General features: G+C 40.5%; 1 protein-coding gene across 3 annotated transcripts in view; it reads right to left on the bottom strand.

Annotated features, from left to right (window-relative positions):
- Positions 1 to 19,276, bottom strand: part of esamb (endothelial cell adhesion molecule b) — a 59,749-nt gene that overhangs the window by 10,823 nt on the left and 29,650 nt on the right. Inside the window, exons 1-4 of one of the 3 annotated variants that reach the window (XM_049577428.1) lie at positions 14,284 to 14,378; positions 4,233 to 4,378; positions 2,518 to 2,719; positions 1,945 to 2,100 (exon numbers count right to left, since the gene is read on the bottom strand). In XM_049577428.1, coding sequence (XP_049433385.1) covers positions 1,945 to 2,100; positions 2,518 to 2,719; positions 4,233 to 4,343 — 469 coding nt within the window. In that variant the 5' untranslated portion in view covers positions 4,344 to 4,378; positions 14,284 to 14,378. Of the gene's footprint in view, positions 1 to 1,944; positions 2,101 to 2,517; positions 2,720 to 4,232; positions 4,379 to 5,984; positions 6,175 to 14,283; positions 14,379 to 19,276 lie in introns of those variants that run through there. The other 2 variants (XM_049577427.1, XM_049577426.1) reach the window with 2 other exon arrangements.

Genomic DNA, 19,276 nt, shown 5'->3' with positions numbered 1-19,276 from the left:
CATACTAATGTTAGTATGACAACAACAACAACAACACCAACAAAATGCTGTGTAAATCTGCATTATGAATGCACTAACCCTACCTAAAGGAGCAGTATGTAGGATTTATGGGGATATATTGACAGAAATGGAATATAATATAATAAGTATGTCTTCTTTAGTGTATAATCACCTGAAAATAAGAATCTTAGTGTATCTACATAGAGAGCAGGTCCTTGTGTAGATCACCATGTTGCACTTCCTTGTTTCTACAGTAGCCCAGAATGAACAAATCAAACAATGGCTCTAGATATGGCCATTTGTAATTTCGATTTTTTTTGCATCAGCTGTAGTTTGCAACACCATTTTTCAAAAAAGGAAACTGCTTTATTCTGTGTTTTTACCGGTTTAAATCACCTGGTCTGTTTGTTTTGGAGAGGAAAAGACCTCTATGAATAATTTGGCTCCCAGTGAAAACCTCCTGAACATCTGGATCTTAAGGGCCATTTCATAGTCGACGCAAAGGCACGCAGATGCAAACGCATTGGGACACATTGAGACGCATTGACCGCCATGATGTGTGCTTGCGTCTCAAAATGTGTTGTCCATTTTTTTGATACGCGATGCGCGACGTGATAATGCAAGCAACATACCCACTTTTTGTTATTTACAGAAGAAGCAGGTATGACAGGCCAGGAGGAAAAACTAGTGCCCTGCACTAGAATAGCAGTACTAGCTAGCTACAGCAATACTAGCTAGCCGGAATGTACCGTTGACTCTGCTACCCCCTATTGCGCAAGCGATGTATTGCATTCCGAGTGTCGCCTGCGTCGCTTACGTTCAATGTGTTGACTATGAACGGAAGTGCTTTGCTCGTGACGCCTGCTAGTGTTGCGTGCGTCAACTATGAAACAGCTCCTTAGTCATGGGAGAAAAAAGGTCAGCACACATTTGCAAGTGCGGGGCTAGTGGCCTGTCTCTGACATGCCAAACAGCATTTGATAAACACTGATTTGTAAGGTGAAATTGCTTTATTCAGTGTTCTTACTGGTTTTAATCATCTTGTGCGTTTTATTTTGGAGAGGAAGAGTCCTGTGCAGGCAATTCAGCTCCTGGTAAAAACCTCTTGAACAATGAACATTGAAGAAATACCTAACGTGGATAAGTTTCAGCTGGCTGTAGTCTGCATCATCACCACTAGATGCCACTAAATCCCCCTAAATCTTTAACACTGGACCTTTAAAATCCAGTTCCTATCCGTTTTTTAATAGGCATGATATGTTTATGCCAAATTCTGGCATTTTACAAAAGAACATTACGCTCGTAGTTTGAGTAGTTCTTGTGACCTTCCTCTCAGGCTGCATACAAGCGAAAAACCTCCACCAATAGGCCTCCTTCACTGAGGACATTCTGACATGTCACAGCAAGAGATGCACAGGTGTAAATAACAAAATTAACGATGGCTCAACTCCCGTCAGCTGCTTCAGTTTTAGGCTCCTGGTATCGGCTCACTGTCACGGCTTACTGGGGTAGCTGAATAGAACATTGATAACGTTATTAGGAACACTTGTGTTTCTCCTACTATGACAAGTCAAAATGTCTGCTGTGAAAAAGGTCCGTGAGATAAGGGAACCTGCATGTAGCCTGATAGGCAAAACCCAGGAGAAATAAACCGGAACTAACTTGCTAGCCACCGCCTGCTGCTCGTTAAGCTTAATTGCTGTGAACTCGTGGTAATAAGGTGACTGAAATTAGCTGTGTTTGTTGGGACTCCTGCTGCGACAGAAAAAAGTAAGAAAATAGGTTAAATTACATTTTTTCACTGCTGTAAGCGTCACAAGCCTCCATTTTATCTGTGTGACTGCAGGAAAGCTGGGCAAATAAAACCCCAGCTATCTACTACAGTAAGTATTTTTTTCTTAATTTGGGTGTAAATGCTAAATCCTGTCTTCAGAAATTACTCACTCTGCATCGGGGAGAAGAAGACCTCAGACAGTGGTGCAGCCTTGGTCCATTTGTACTGAGGGATGGGTTTTCCTTGACTGGACTTGCAGCTCAGAGTCACGTTGCCCTTCACCACTGGGTTCCCTGTCATGGTGCACACTGGGGGAGAAGGAGGGACTGCAGAGAGAGACAGACAAACAGACAGACAGGGTGTTATAACTAAATAACACAGGGTCAATCACCTCATATTGAACTTGTATGTTGGGCTTTAATCTACTGCAAACAACGTGGGGATTTCTCAGGGCAGTGGCCATATTGCATATGAATAAGTAAATGTTTTGATCCCGCGCTGTTTCATCAGCTGCTGGAGGATGACATAATGACCTCAGAGCCAAGTGAATCCCTAAACAGCAGATGAGTCTTATGTGGACGGCGCTTACTCACATAAAGGTCTGATTTTTAAGAGAACAACCTAAAATCCTTCAAAACATGTTCAGCATTTACTGTGCCTGAAATTTCCAAATCCGAGGACATGTGCGTGGCGCTCTGATTAAATCTAACCTTTGAAATTCCTCTGACGCTGTGGTCCATTACCTTTGACATTAAGGCGCATCTCTCCCAAAAGGCCAGTACTTCCAGGGATGATGACAGAGCAGGAGTAGAGTCCAGAGTCAGACTCCTGGGTGTTGTTGATGTAGATGGAGAGGTTGGCTGATGGCATGGCCGCGCTGAAGCCCACTCTTTTGGTGAACTCATTCTGGCCGTGCCCGACCTCGCCTGAGCTAAAGTTTATCACCTGAACCGGAAAAAAAAAATCATGACCATGGAAGCACTGAACACGGCAGCACAGAATCATTACACTGTTAATTATTAATACTCGTAATCAGACATTTCGGAGACTTTTAATAAAATACAACACAATTTGAAAATAAGGTAATACAGAGACGTTTACTCTCTAGTCATTTGAGTTACATAATTTGAATTTGAATTTCTGCCACCATATTAAGATGTGCAGATTAACCATATAACAGAAATCAACGTCCTTCATAAAGATAATCCCGACATGTACAGATGGCGGATGTTGAATTTTAGGCAGATTTTCTGTTTGAGATAAGCTCGCAGGCATCGGACATTGACACTGTTTAGATTATATTAATCATGCAAAGACCCTACACACCCTCACACACACATGCCCTACACACACAAACAGTTTCACCAGCAGTTCATGCCACGTGTGCTGTAGGAGGTGCAGCAAAAAGTAGAGATGCAATATCATTAGTGGCGTTCTGTCGTTAATAACAACCTTCCCACCTTCCGCTTTGAATTAAAAATCTGTAATGGTGTTGGGAATAATCCTTATCTGTACAGATCTTCTTACAAATCACTAGATGGGTTTCTCAGCACGTAATATACCCGTCATCAGATACAAAAAGGCTCTCTTCCTCTCATGTAAATTTCAGATGACGTATGTCTGGTACAGTAAAAAGACTTAGTGCTGCAGCGATTAGTCAATTAATCGATGAGTCATTTGAATCAAAATTTAATCACCAGCTTGTCTGATAATTGATTAATCATTTCAGTCCGTTTTCAAGCAAAAATATCGAACATTTGCTGGTTCCAGCTTCTTAAATGCAAGAATTTGCTGCTTTTCTTTGTCGTTTATGACAGTAACTGAAGAGTCTTTGGGTTTTGGACTGCTGCTTGGACAAAGAAGCAAACTGAAGACATCATTCTGGGCTCTGGTGAAGTGTGATAAGCATTTTTTTCACAATTTTTTGACACTTTTATAGACTAAAGGATAAATAAATTAACTGCGAAAATAACCGGCAGATTTCCTAATTTATCTGTCAATTATTTTCCCCATTAACCCATTTAAAAAATGGCATAAAATGGTATGAAATGCCAATCACAGTTCCCCAAAGCCCGAGGTGGCATCTCCCAATGTCATGTTTTGTCTGACCGACAATGTAAACTCAAAGATATTTCAAATTAAAAGGACAGAAAACAGAGAAAAGCAGCAAATCCTCACATTGGAAAAGCTGGAACCAAATAATCTTCAGCACTTGTGCCAGAAAAAAGACTTAAACTATCAATAAATCGTCAAAATAGTTGCCCATTCATTGTTTCAGCTTTATTTTTCTTTGTACAGTAAATATAGTACTGTCGTAGTAGTAGTAGTAGGATCAGCAAACACACAGAACATCATTGTAATCTCTTTAAAGAGGCTCTCATTTCTTTACTCCACTAGAGGTCAGAGCAGGGTCAGCTATAGAGCAGATCAATGCAGATTGACTTTGTGACCTTCTCACCTGCTTGGATTCATTTCCCCTGAAGTGCCAAATGACAGAGTTTTTGGAAATGTCTGAGTTGGGGCTGTACCATGCGTGTAACACCACCATCTGGCCCTTGACCACCTCCATCTCTCCTTTGGGGAACTCCACATTCTTTGTGTCACCTGGAAGGACAACACAGGAAAGTGTTAATCAGTGATGTAACGTAGCAGAGGCAAAGCAGTTCTTACTGGTGTCATGATTTAGGGCAGACATAGGTTATATTTACTTTAAGTATTTTCGGTGTGTGTCATGCTTCAATCTTATGCATAGAAATGCTTGTTTGTGTCATGTGATGTTTATTTTTTTTGTTTATTTAGTCCTTGCATATTCCAATCTGCTGATTATTTCTCAATATGAAATGTCAGAAAATAGTGAACAATGACTGTAACAACTTCATAATGCCAAACTTGACTTCTTTAAACATCTTGTTTTGTCCAGCCAACAGTTCAAAACCCAAAGATATTCAGTTTAAAATGTATAAAACATCTGTCAATTAATTCTCAATTAATCAATACGTTCTTGGTCTATAAAATATAAGAAAATGGTTAAAAATGTCATCCAGTATTTTCCAAAGCCCAAAAGATGGCGTACACAAATGTCTTGTTTTTTCCACAACCCAAAGATATTCAGTGTACTGTCATGTAGGAGTAAAGAAATATAGAAAAGAATAGAGAATAGAAAATATTTACTTTTAAGAAGCTGAAATCAGGGAATTTTCACTTTATTTTTCCTAAAAAAGTACTTAAATTGATTAATCTAATACAAAGTAGTTGTGATTAATTTAATATTTGACAACTAATCAATAAATCATTGCATTTCTACAAGTGACTAATCAGTTAATGGAATTTTTTTTTAGAAATTTTAGACAAGCGTGTCAGGTGCACGTTTATTCTGCTTTTATAAAAGAATAAAATCAGGTCAAATGTGACAAAAAACGGATGAAAATGAATCACTGTGCTGCATGTACACGTCTCTGACACTGGAATTTGTCCATTTTTACAGTACAAAAAAAGATCAGACAGAAGACACATGAAACAAAAATTAAATTCAGTAAAAATCTGCAAACATTCCCACTGGACTCTGTCATCAAGTTGTATTTCATAACTGTGACATCGGCTCATCTGATCTCTTATGCTCCTTTATAATCACCAGCAACCTCAGGATCAGGCAATCCCAAACGTGCTCTGACTCCCCCCTGATGTCTTGACGTGCATCTGTGTGTATGTGTGTGTGTGTGTGTGTGTGTGTGTGTTGTCCATTTGGTTTCTGTACATTCAGCTACTCGTCAAAGGCGAGGCAAATTTCTGAGATCACGTGGCAGCAGAATAAAGCAGACTTTTGCTTCAGTGGTAAAGTTGAAAAAACCTGCATCTGAGGTAGATGATCACATTATAATAACTGACATTCAATTTCTTCCATCTTCAATTCCTCACGTTAAAAAACAGCCCTGTCTTCAGCTTTACATCCATGCATTTTACAGATAGGGTTAGAAATGAGTTATTTAGCTGCAGAAGTAAAAGTTTAGGGGCATGGATTATGAGAAAACTAAATTTTAAGGACTCATGCTCACACGTCAATAAAGTACAAATAACTGTCTAGAAACTATATATATATATATATATATATATATATAATATTACTGTCACTCAAGAAAATGAGCTATAAAGGAAGGACTGAATGGAAGAAGACAAGATCCTAAAGAAAACAAAAGGAGGATGCCCAACTCACAGGGTGCCCAGTCACCCGAACCAGACAGCTGAAGCTGGATCAACTGATCCCAGCAGTCGGTGTCCACCCGTGTCTCCAGTTTGAAGATTCAAAAACTCACACCAAGGGAAAAAAAATTACTCGTGCCACTAAATCCTTCTACCGCAGAAAATACAGAGAATTGTGTCCCTCTTGTGCTCAGATGGCCAGAGTGGACAGTTAGAGGGGAATACACAGAGACAGAAAGAGGGAGGGAGGGAGTGTTATGATCCATAGACAGGCAGCTGCAATCTCCACATCTGTTCAGCCAGGCACGCCTTCCTTCTTTTCCAGAATGAGCGCGTGTAGAGGCAGGAGAATTAGGCGATCAGTAGTGGTGGGTGGTGGTGGTGGGGCAGGAGGGTATACAGATGAAGAAGAGGGAAGTGTATGTGTGAGGTAGAGATTTTAAGGCAGAAAGCACACGAGAAACTTGTTTTTTTTTTACTTATTTAGTTTTGCTGCAGTGACTCAGTGCTTTCTTTTTCCTCCCGGGACAATGTGACCCTGCCACTGAGGCACTCCTGTCCCTTAATTTCTGAATCTCTGGATCTGGTAAGTCCTGCTGACTAATCCCTAAACAATCCCGGGCTCAATCCTCTCACCTCACGTGAGCGAAAGAGCTCAGCTGGACATGGATATGATCTGACACATGGTCACTTCAGCTACCATCGCTGCTGCCACTGCTATCATCATCATCATCGTCATCATGGCAACAGCATTTGCATTCTCTAGATTACGATTAGCAGATCGCTTTGCTTTACATTTAATTATTCATGTCATGCAACGTCTGCCGAGGCTGTTCGTGTAGTAGTCCACATGTTATGAGTTTGAAATGAAGCATCCTGGCACACATCTGAGGAAACTAGGCAGATGAGAACCCAAAAGCAAAACAATTAGACGGTCAATGTAGCAAGCAAGCTCAGTTAACTTGGTCAGACAGGCAAAAGCCAAAATACTGGATAATCAGTCACTCAGGCAAACAAATCCAGTGAGGAGTAGGCAGGTCAGGTGAGGTCAGGGAGTCAGGTAAGCTGGATCACACACAGGTATGTCAGGCAAACCAGGGACAGGAAAACACTTGGCAATCAGATAAATGAAAAGTGAAACAGGATTGGTATATATACTGAGGTCTAATGAGGGGAATGAGCTGCACGTGAGGAAATGGGCATGAAGTGCCAGGTGAGGAGAATGATGGCTGAAGGGAGAGGAGGAATCTGAATTGACAGGCAAAGAATTCAAACAGATGAGAACATGATTAATTGCTGGTGGAATTTGTGACACATCCAACATGTGAGGGAAAAAAACCACTTAGGAATGTTTGATGGCACAAAAAAATAAATAAAAAATTTCAGCAGACATTGAACTATCAATTTGAGAGGTTTCTTTCAAGTACAGTTAAATTGGTCTTCCTCTTCAACACGCTAAATGTGATCTCAGGGTTCCACTGTGGGCAATGAATAATGTTCCTGCAGAGCGATCACAGGCGACAAACAGTGTACAGAGTGATGCTGCTTTTGTAGTTGCATAATCTTGTGTGAAAAAGGTGATGGCACATAATTACAATAATAACTTCTTCCTTTCCAAACACAGTGTTTCTAAATTTACATGGCAAAGTTGAACCTGCAAGGGAATCGCACTGAAACAGGAAAATTAAAGTGAATAAGAGAGCGAGTTAATATTCACAGAAGGTGCTAATGTGAATGTTGAAGAAGTACTTCACTGATGGATGGGCTGTCTATGCATGAAAGACACAGATACTTTCTAATATGGTGCTGCATGACCAGAGGAAACAAAGGAAAAGGGCTGTGGCATTTGCTTTTGCTCAAGAGGTAGAAAACGTACAACTACCAGAATGCACTGTGCCACACCAGACTTATAAACGCTCCTGCTAATGAGTGATGTAATGCGAGCTTAGCCATTTGACACAGGAAATAATATGGTGTCTGGTGAGTAACAAATGATCTCTTATCAAGGTTAAACACTGGATGTTTCTCAAAGTCAAGGAAGGATCCTTAGAGGAATTTCAAGGATGCTACATCATCAAATCGCCCCTAATGACTGTTCCAATGTCAAGGATCCTTCAAATTCTACCGAGGACAGAGTCCTTCATTAAAGGAATTTTCAAGGATGCATGTGTGTATCATCATCAATTCTTTGTGCATGATTTGCTGGAGGTGAGGGTGGCAGGATTTAAATAAATATATCATTTATTTGGACTAATATCTCCAGGGGTTTTTATAATACAAGCATGATAAACATATTGACAGAAACCTCATAATTTACACTTCCCAATGCGTCCACTGCCAAATAATGACATTTTTAAAAGAATGCAATTTACATAAAACATGAAAGTTTTTAACTGAATCATTTACAGCAGTGATGGAGTGCTAAGTGCTATGATTTGAGCTGAGAGATGAGCAGGTTAGATCTAGGCACTGGTAAGATTGAGGGAAGTTTACCACAGTTCATTTACACATACTACCCACATTGTTACAGTATGACACAGAGCTGGTTGAAAATCGGCAAAGTGTCCCTTTAAGCACAGCATCGCTTTGAAATATATGTGATCGTTGTGCTCACAATGACAACATTAAGATGATGATTTCAATATATGCAATGTTAACAGTTTTAACTATATTGTTTAGTGTTTTAGTATGCTTACATTTGCCATTTAGCATCTTTAGCATTTTTGTTGCAAATGTTTGGTCATGACTCAAAGCACTGGACAAATTTTGACTGATACTAAATTAAAGGTCAGAGGATCAGCAAAGTTATTACAATTCATCATGAGGGGGAGTATGAGTGTCTGTGCAAAATTTCATGGCAATCCATCGGATAGGTACTGAGATATTTCAGTCTGACCATCATGCCATTCACAGAGTGGGACATCTGCCCACGCAAGAATCCACAGCCATGCTTTTATTAACAAATGAAACCATGCCAAACCATGTGATGTGTATTATGCGATGTACATGCCAAAAATCTTGCCCTGCCTTGTCATAAATCGTGTCTTCATATCCGGCATTTCCTCCTGTCAATGTCGAGGAGCAGTAAAACCATCTATTGGATATGCCTGCACGAGATTAATATCTTTACTATCACCATTGTTCCTGCAGTCATCATCATATCAGTCTGTTTCTGATTCATAATGCACAGCAGCCCCATCTCTTTTTTCCTCCAGATTTGAAACATAGTTTTTCCCTCACAAATCCTGTTAGTGCTCCGATTTCATTTTCAGCAGCTATTGTGTTTGCTGGGAGCCGACATGTGTGCACTGTAACAATTACGTAACAGCACCGAGGAAAAAGGCCTCGTTTGGGACGAGGCTGCGATTGTGTCTACATTAAATCTCTCTGCTTGTATAATGCTGTGAAGCGCTGTGCAGGCGTCGCATGTTGATTAATATACGTTGTGTACCAGCAGTGGCACAATCAGAAAGGGATCAGGTTTTTCTGTAGGTTTACGAGACCCCACTGCGTCTTCATGTGAATGCAGCGCTGGACGTGGACAATAATTCTGAATGATATTCCATGATGAAGTAGGATAATGCCCTGTAGTCTCCTCACTCCAGACTATTCTTGTGCTTCTTTGAGCGGGTTTATCCTCAAAACTGTGTCATTCAATTGTTTATTAAATGAAGGAAAATCTTCGCTAATCCGTGGCTGTCTCCATCTGGGATATGTGTGTGTGTTTGGCTGGAGACACAGACAGATAGAGGCAGTTCAAGATGTGGATATGGGTATGAAGTCAATCTAAATCCTTCACAACAGGAAAAAAATAAGGAAAAGCTGCCAATAAAAGGGATGCAGATATGATACTGCGTAGCCTCAGTAAACTCTGTCCTAATTACATTTTGCCAAAGGCGATCGTTCAGCCTAGCCACGCTTTATATCTGCTAATTGGATTCTTCTCTTTAGAATAAACAGTGTTTTCTTCTTTTTTTTTTGTTTTCCTGCAGGGTATCCTGGCTATGAGATATTAGTGGAGTCTCGGCTGCAGCAGCAATTAAGACAGCAAGGACGCTGGACTCATAAACCTGCATGGACTCATCAAAGAAGAGTCAACCCTCTCATGCATGTTTGAGCTAGGGCACCATTAAGAGATCAAATGTGAGTTTGTTGTGGTACCGTGAGGCGTCCATAGGGGGCAGCACATTCATATGATAAAACAGATCATCTGATTATAAATAAAAAACACATTGGAAAGCATCATATCACCCAAATCTCTGACTGTAAGACTCAGCGAATGAATAAATTAAGCGCAAACTGAAGCAACATGGGCGAAACTGTCATGTCAGGGTGAGCGGGTTTGTGTTGAAGTAAATAAACAGGTGTTTCGTTTTTTACTGAAATGCATGTGATTTGCATGTCTAACGAGGCAACCTAATTCTGCTGTGTTGTTGTGATCAAATGAAGGATAAAAAGTCAGTCCCTCTCTCAAAGCCCTCTGGGAGCCACGAAGGCCTGTGTGAAGATAAACTGATCCTCTTTAACCAGCCCCGCTCTATCTCCCCGAGTAATCTCTGCTTCCACCCATGTCTTTCTCTCATGTGAGTCCCTCTCTGGAGCTAAAGCTTTAGCTGAGGCTCAGATTTACTCCCCATTTACACCTCTACCCCTCAGCTTTCCCCCATCCATACACAGGAGCGGGCCTGCTGCCTCGAAAATGAGCTGATAATCTGAGGCAACAACATGGTCTGAAGGGCAAAGGTCATGACAGCAGGCTGGATGCACTTTTCTGTTTCTAAGTGAGGCTGTAAAAGTCACACCTTTACATATAGAAAATGTTTTGTTTGTAATACCACTTTATACCTTTAAAATTATTTTGTATTTGTATTCATCACAGTCAGTCACCTGTCATCATTTGAAAAATATAAAATTCTTGAATTCAAGCTCTGCACAACAGCAAGTTTTCTCCCCCATAGGCAGACTCAGAGCTTTCAGGTGGATGCTGGGGTGGAGGTGGAGCTTTCGAAATGTTATTTGAACAGCAGCAGTAGCAGCAACACCAGTAGCACCAAGTATAGCTTTCACAGAGCGGTGTGGCAGCAGGCGCGCAACACGAGTGCACAGAACACTGATGGCTCAACTACAATGTGACATTTAAAAGAGTGTGATGTACACATGTTGCAGTGAGAAGAGTGTGCCATGGAGCTGTAGCAGTGGACTTGAGTTGACTGTCTGAACTAACTTAAAGGCTTCAAATCAATCAAATCAAATGCTCCCTCTTCATTGACACTTTAAAGACAAGTCTTAAAACGTACATGTTTTCAATGGCCTTTGGTTGTTTGTAGTTGTTTTAATATTTTAGTATTTTTTATAATCGTTTTTACTGGTGTTATTCTGTTTTATATTTGTGTACATTTTATATCGCTATTTATGTGTAATTCTTTAATTTTGTACAGCACTTTGGTTAACTGCATTTTTTTTTAAACATGATTTGATTTGATTTACCTCCACCATGAAGACACGTAGCATATTTAATAAAAAATAATACTTTTATTAAAAACATAATTACATTTTTTTTCTTCATGACTGGATGCAGTAATTGTTTTTATATTTAGCTGCATCTTCATGAAGTAATCTGGATTCTACAGCTCCTTAAACATAATCTCTTGCTACATGTCTCCGGTCTTCATGCAGTTCTCTACCTTTCATCTTGTGACACTGTTGCTTCTGATTGTTGCAGACACACTTCCTACTTATGAGTGGGTGTCACTAAGTGGTTCATCACTCACAGATGATCCAAACAGATGATGACTCTCTTTCCTGATGTTCAAACCTTGCACCAACCATACACCCGATACAATGTTAAAGACACGGAGCTGTGTGCGCTGCTTTTCCGCATCGTAATTTAAAGGCTGCACCTCATTTGCCGCAACCTGGCTGTCAGTCCCTTTGATGTTGAGCGGAAAGTATAATATTGCTGAAATAACATCTGATACATCACTGCAAATATCGATGGAATCAACCAATCACCTGCCTGTTCAGCTGAATCAGACCTGAGGATCCTGATGCATCTCATCTCGTTATCATTGCAGTTTAAACAATAGCTGTACACAGTGTTTGCTGTGTGACATGGCACCACTGCTCTTAGTTTCAGGTGCTCGGTAAAAGAGAAACTCTGCGTCTTGACAAGGTTGACATTTTCTGAAAACTTAATTTAGAAACCATTTACGGGAAAAATGAACAGAGATGAATGCCTTTTTTTTTGACTAATCCAGTCAATACCTAGCAGTTTAACGTAGTAACATGATGATATACACGCATCTGTGAAATGCTAATATCAGCAACAATTCTGTAAATCCAATACTGGCACAAAGCATTCCTGCTCACTGACTGTGCAACACTTCATAAAATGGCCAATTTCCACCAGAGATATTTAAGAAATAGCTACTTCAACAGAAACAGTATGGAATCTGTAATAGGTCTGCAACTTGCGACTGTTTTTATTGTCGATGAATATGTCAATTATTTTCTTGATTAACAGATTAGTTATTTGGTCTGTAAAATGATAGAAAATGGTAAAAAAAATTTAAAAAAAAGTTGATCAGTGTTTCCCAAAGCCAAAGATAATGTCCTCAGATGTCCTGTTTTGTCCACAACCCAAGGATATTACACTTACTGTCAGAGAGGAGAAAATAAACCAGAAAATATTCACATTTAAGAAGCTGGAAAAATAAAATTTTCACTTTTTCTTCTTTTTTAATTACTCGATTACTCTCTAAATTAGCAAATTAGCTGGCAATTAAAATAACCATTGTCTGTACTGGTTGAAAAATGTCTACTGTGATATCGTCCAATCCTGTGCTTCATCATTAAGTGAGGAGTTTTCTGCTCAGTAACACAGCAGATGTGCATGAAACAACACTTGTCTGATCTCTGCAGCATGTTTCGTCTGTGCTGAGCTGGGATCTGTGTCAGAGCAGCGATAACAAAGTCTTAAATTGACCCCATAAATGCCTCTGCGAGAACAGACAACATAATGATAAATTATTTAAGCATCGGATTTCTTGTCCTCATTATATTCGTTCATTAGTCTGGCTGGCTGACAAAACTGGTTGACCTTGAGTTTTACTTTTATTAAGGAATTTCACAAGTGAAGAACAGATTGCAAAGTGTTCCAGATTTGTTGATGTCAAATGAGGACAAACGTGAACAAAGATTATGGCTGAGCCAAAAAAAGGGGTTATTCCCTGACTTTTTGAGATACAGGACTGGGAGGAATGTAGGACAACAAAATAGCCTTGTTGGTGTAAAACCGCCCGTTGGACTGACCCTACAGGCTTCAAACAGATGGTGCTTCAATAATAAATATTTGGGGAAGGCTCCTTTAAATTGGATTACATTAGTGTAATCTCTGCAGCTATTTTAAACCATTTTGAGTGTGCTATCTCATCACAGTAGCTTTAATCCCTCTTAACTTTTTGATTGTGTTTAAATTGATTCTCCTCGCACACATGGATCCAAACTCCCACAACCTCCCTCTGGTTCTCACTGCAAACTCAGCCGCTTTCACGCTCACACGTACAAACATGTGAGGGCGGGCACACAAACAAACACACACACCTCATTTATATTTATTTGTTGTTTACAGTATCACCTTCAGGTCACAGCAGATGTACCAGCCCACTCATGACAGGAAGGTGTCATCTTAAATCAGAAGTGGAACTAGTTTACTGTAATTAACTTAGAGGGAGGATTTCTGTGCTTCTCTGACTTATGGACCTGATTCAGTTTGAGACTGATGCAAGTTTTAAAAAAAATAGAGAATTACTGCCTCACGGCTGTATGCCTCTGCCAACTAGGCAACTTGTAGTGTCAGTTTTAAATATCCATTTCTGTTCAGACTCATGTGTCACCATGACAATGCATCAAATGTGGATGTTGCAGCACAGTTAAGTATCACTAATTCAGTATCTGACAAAATGTCTCCCTTTCTGTTCCCGAGATATGATGTTGAATTTCGGCCAGTAAAGTGTTTTTGCAGAACATTATAACATAACAGCCAAGATGACCTTTGACCCTTTAGATGTAAAATGTTGTCACTTAATCATTTTATCCTATTGGACATTTGTGTTTTGTCGTAATTAGCAGATAAATTCTTGAGTTATGGCCAAAACTTATTTTGTGACCCTGACTTTGACCCCTCACCACCAAATTCTAATTAGTTCATTGTTAGGTTCAAGTGGACGTTTGTGCCAAATTTGAGACAAATCTCTCAAAGCCTTCCTTAGATGTAGTCTTCACAAGAAAGCGATGGACAGGGTCACAATAACCTTTGATCGCCAAAATCAAAGAAGTTCATCGTTGAGTCCAAGTGAACGTTCGTGCCAAATTTGAAGAAATTCCCTCAAAGCCTTTTTGAGTATGGTGTTCCCAAGGAAAGGCCGAGTGGACACCCTGCAAACGTAATGTCTCTGTCAATAACTATTGCCAGCATGGAGGCATAAAAACATGTTTAATGAGGTCAGAGTGACCTTGACCTTTGACAACCAACTTCTGTTCAGTTCATTGTTGAGTCTAAGTGGACATTTGTGCCAAATTTAAGGAAATTCCCTCATAGTGTTCTTAAGATATCACATTAACAAGAATGAGACAGACAAGGTCACAGTGACCTTTTCTTCTACCACCAAAATTTAATTATTCATTGTTAAGTCCAAGTGGACGTTTGCGCCAAATTTGAAGAACACATTCACAAGAGTGGGGTGGACCACCCAAAAACATTATGCCTCTGGCCACAGCTATCACCAGTGCATAGGCATAAAAAAAGTTAAAGCATCAGCATTTAGGTTGGTAAGGAGTACCGAACATGAAGTATTGCTATACTGATTTTGCCTTCACACACACTTTTGACTTGAGGATGAACTAAGAGAAACCACTTATTTTAAAGAGCTTATAAAAGCACCTGAAGCTGTCAATTTTCAATTTTTTTCATCACCACTAAAAGGATGCCAGCCCACTTTAGATGGCCCCTCAGTTGCAGCTCATCACAGGCGTAGATTTCAGGGGGGATGATGTTGACACATCCTCCTCAATATGTAGAACATGTGCATATGTCCCCCACATAAAAACATTAAAGATAAAGAGGACCTTTTCTTTGACGGAATTACAGACATCTGCACCACAGAATTGATGCAGAAAAGGCAGAAACTGAAGGAAATTAGGTGTCTGATGCTCAGAATTTTCATGTGGAGGACACCCAAACTCCATGTTTTATTTTATGGAGCCCTTCCCCCGCACACTGAAACAAAACCTACGCCCTTGCAGCCACTAATCTGCATTTAGAAAGGCTATCATAACTGATTATAGCCACTCAAAGAACATCCTTGTTACACTTGACGTTCACTAGGTAAGACTGAAGCAAACTCATGCGTAGGAGCAAATTTAACAACGAACTGAACAAATCCACATTCAGAACAAAACGCGAGGGAAAAAAACCCTCAGATTATTAATTTCCTCACTTCCTCTGCCACACTGTCATTGTCTCTGCTTAAACAAAAGTGAAAAGATGACGCTCAGGCAATTGAGGCAAGCGTGCACGATATATAAAAAGGCTCAATCAATGGGGGAAAAAAAGCTCCCTTGTAATTTCTCATCACTGAAACTATTTATAACCTTAATTTCCTGAACATTAAATCATCAGAAATACGATTACAACCATCACAACCTCTGAAAAACAAAGCAGCGACCACACACGTCTTCATTGTGTACTGTAGATGTACATGTGCCTTGTGTACTTTCCCTTACGTATTCAGAAGCCCACTACAGGTCAACCACCTTTTGAAGCTTGCAGACGCCTTCCGTTTGTTCTCACGAGGCAATGTTGTTTTACAGGCCTGATTATGCAGTTAAGGCGACAGAGGCATGCCTGCTTGTGTTTATGATGAATGCCTTACATGTCTCCTGTCAGCTCTGACAGCCGACACATTGAACCGCAGTGTCCTCTAAGGGAACAAATAGAAAACAGGAAACAGAAAAGCAGGTTTCTATAGTCAGCACTGGAAGGAGGGAGCAGTGGGCTTTGATCACATGGAAATACCAAACACACACACACACACACACACACACACGCCATACACGGGGGATATAGGTGTTTATGTGGGAAAACAAAGGCTCTTATTGTGGAGCAGCTTTTGTGAGTTATGTAAGTTGAGGGAAAGGTTTACACCTGAACATGTGTGTGTGTGTGTGTGTGTTGATGCTGTAGAGAAGCAGTCTGACGGTGAAGCTGAACAACAAGTAGTTGGTTTCTTCTTGCAGCTATGCTGTGTTGGTCAGTGTGACGCGGACTACTGGGTGCCAGCGGCCTTTTTCATCCCAGCTGTCCATCACAAGTCCCACACTGCCCTTCCTCACACCCTCCCCTCTTCCTCCAGCCAGCTCTTGGGTCCTAGTGGCAGGGAATGAAAGGCAAACTGAGAGCTTAAATGGGTCTGCAATGTTGCACCACAACAGAGCCCATAACCACCCTGCCACCCCTCACACCGTCTTGGGCCTTTGAAGAAGATATTTATAAACCATTAGTGTGGCAGCCGGGCGAGGGTTGGCTGTTTTATCTCCCAGATCTGTCATGTGTTACCGCGCACGAGTCGAGCTGTGATGACAGAGTGACAGAGTGAGGGCCGATAGGGCCGCTGCCGCACAAGTCCAGGGTCAAACTCGTCGGCTGAGGCCCCAACTGCCTTCACCACTCCACTGCCTGTGGGACAGGGGGGAGCACTCAGTGCAGCGAGACTGTAATTAGGAAGCTGTGTGATCTGATTTCAGATTTCCACTGAGCTCTCATCAGAGAGGAATTACAGCACGAGTATTATAATCTGCATACAGCATCAGATGCTCAAATGCTTCCCAAAGTTTATCATGGGAGAGGTGCTGGATACAAGTAGTATGGCATCATCATGTCACATCTGGAGAGGGAAACAAAGCTTACTGTTTAAAAAATCACCAGAAAACTCTATTTTTAAATAAAATCAAATCCCTTCATTGTCACGGCATGATCATATTACACTTAAAAACAAACTGATGTGTTTCTGATGAGGGTTTTTTTTTTTTGTTGAGATTTTTGTGCCTACATGTATCCTTATCGAAAAGAGCACCTCAAACAAATTCAACTCCAATCCAGGAAGTACTCCTACCTCAACATTTTTTGTTGGAGGTCTGAATTCAGCTTTCACCATCAAAGCACTGAGAGTATCTTCAGTTCCCACAGCCAGAGCTACTCCCAAAGCTCAGGTATAGATTTTATAAAGTGAAATCCAATCCATATAACTGACTTTGAGGTTACCGATCAATATGATTTAGCAGGGCTCTTTTCACAGATTGAGCTGTTTGTTTTGTGGAGAAAAAACACACAATAAACCAAACCTACAAGTGCTACTTTACTGCATTTAGAAAACGTACCAAACCTTTTAAACGTAACTTGATTTTCTGATTCTGAAAGCTTTTTCTTCAACAACAGTCACCTGCTGCTGCTGGAAAATAGTGGGAATGAACTGTAGCAGTAAAGTTGTGGGCCGTAAAACCAAAACATGAGCTGAAAGACGCTAAAGATGAAGGGAACTGCAGAGTCAGCCGATACATCTCTAAATTTTTCACTATACAAGCAATTCTTTTGACATTACACACAGTCATTTGATCCATTTATATGATGTGTGCAACTTTCTTTTAAATCTGATATCCTGAGAACCAAAAATTAAACTGTAAGGTACCTTAAAGACCTGTTTCATGGGATGTACCATACACAGTACCATGCCACCTTAATTTATATTTTACCATAATCAAACTTAATTTATTTCAAATTACTTCCAAATTCAAAACAGAAAGCAAGGACCATTGTAAAGATTTCTTTTATCATCAAAGTCCAACTACAATAAATCATTTCGTGGTCAAATTTAACTACAGTGAGTTACATGGTCACCACACCTTACATCTTTACCTCTATCTTTACCTTAAGCACAGAAATGAGGTGATTAATAATTCACATCACCTGCTGCAGAACCCATTATATAGGCAAAATCAATATTTAAAAAAAATCCTAATTATAGCATGCCAGTTTAATATGTATATAGGACATGGTAGACAGAAGTCACTGTGCATACTCTAATAGAGCAGGAAAAAGAAAGGCTTTTGGACATGTGACATCTTTAGAAAGGCAACAACTTGGCAAAATCCTGACATGCGGGAGAGTCAGGGCTCAGATGGTCAAAAGAAGCTCTGATGGTCCTCATCTCCACTGTACATTATATCCAACATGTCTGACACACACAGATTAACCCACACGCCCACCTACAGTACAACTGAAGGGGTCCTGGTTAAAGGTGAGAGCTGCAGCTTAGAGTCCACAGAGACCAGAGGAAATAACTTAGCCTGGCATGTCTCCCACCTGAGCCCAGTTCACTTCCCGCTGCTCTGCACATTTAAAGGGTCAGTAGACCCAAATGTTGTTGAGACATTAAATAGGATCAAGTAAGTCCCTCCCTATGCAATTCATGATGTCAAAAGCTTATGAGACCCAAGTGGCAACCTACAGAGCCGAAAAATGAAGCCAACGGGGCAGTGCCAAAAACTGCAGATCCTCTAATGGCCACTTGAGGCTGGATCCAAAAGCGAATTTACAGCCTGGTACAAAAAACAGTTTTGGGCTCTATGTCTAATTTCAACACCCATGACAACTGTACGGGGAGTACATTTTTATATACCTCAACCCTTGCAAGGCTCAAAGTTATGGATAATTAAGGGCGTGACCACTTTGACTGACAGACTGTCTGCAAGGCATCACAGTCTACAACACTTTTTACGGAAATCGTGCTATAGGACTACAAAGTCCCTTCTTTATGCCACCTTTGCTCTACACAATACCAAACAACGCCCCAGTGTGTGACTTGAGAAAGCATGCCAGTGTTTTGGACGCAAAAGAGACATGACAGGATGTGTAACACAATGGTGTCGGCTTCTAGTGTGATATGTAACATATACGTCTGCAGCACTTTCTATATAATAACAATCACATAACATGGCAATAACAATCATGTACCATCTCTGTTACATGGTGACAGATTTCACTCTCTGCTAAAAGGGTTTCTAGACCCACTGTCTCCCCAGTATGCAAACATCTCAGCTGCTGTTCTTCTTTGAGTTAGCTACTAACTGCTACTTCCTGCTTTTTTAAGTCTCCCAGTGGTAGGTTGCACGCATAACACATCATCAAAACGTCACATTTATCCCATCCATCCCATCCATAGTCCAGTCCTGCCGACTTTCCCTTTTACA

Source organism: Epinephelus fuscoguttatus, linkage group LG5 (assembly GCF_011397635.1).
Source record: "Epinephelus fuscoguttatus linkage group LG5, E.fuscoguttatus.final_Chr_v1".
Lineage (NCBI taxonomy): Eukaryota > Metazoa > Chordata > Actinopteri > Perciformes > Serranidae > Epinephelus > Epinephelus fuscoguttatus.
This window is presented reverse-complemented; position numbering and strand designations above follow the sequence as displayed.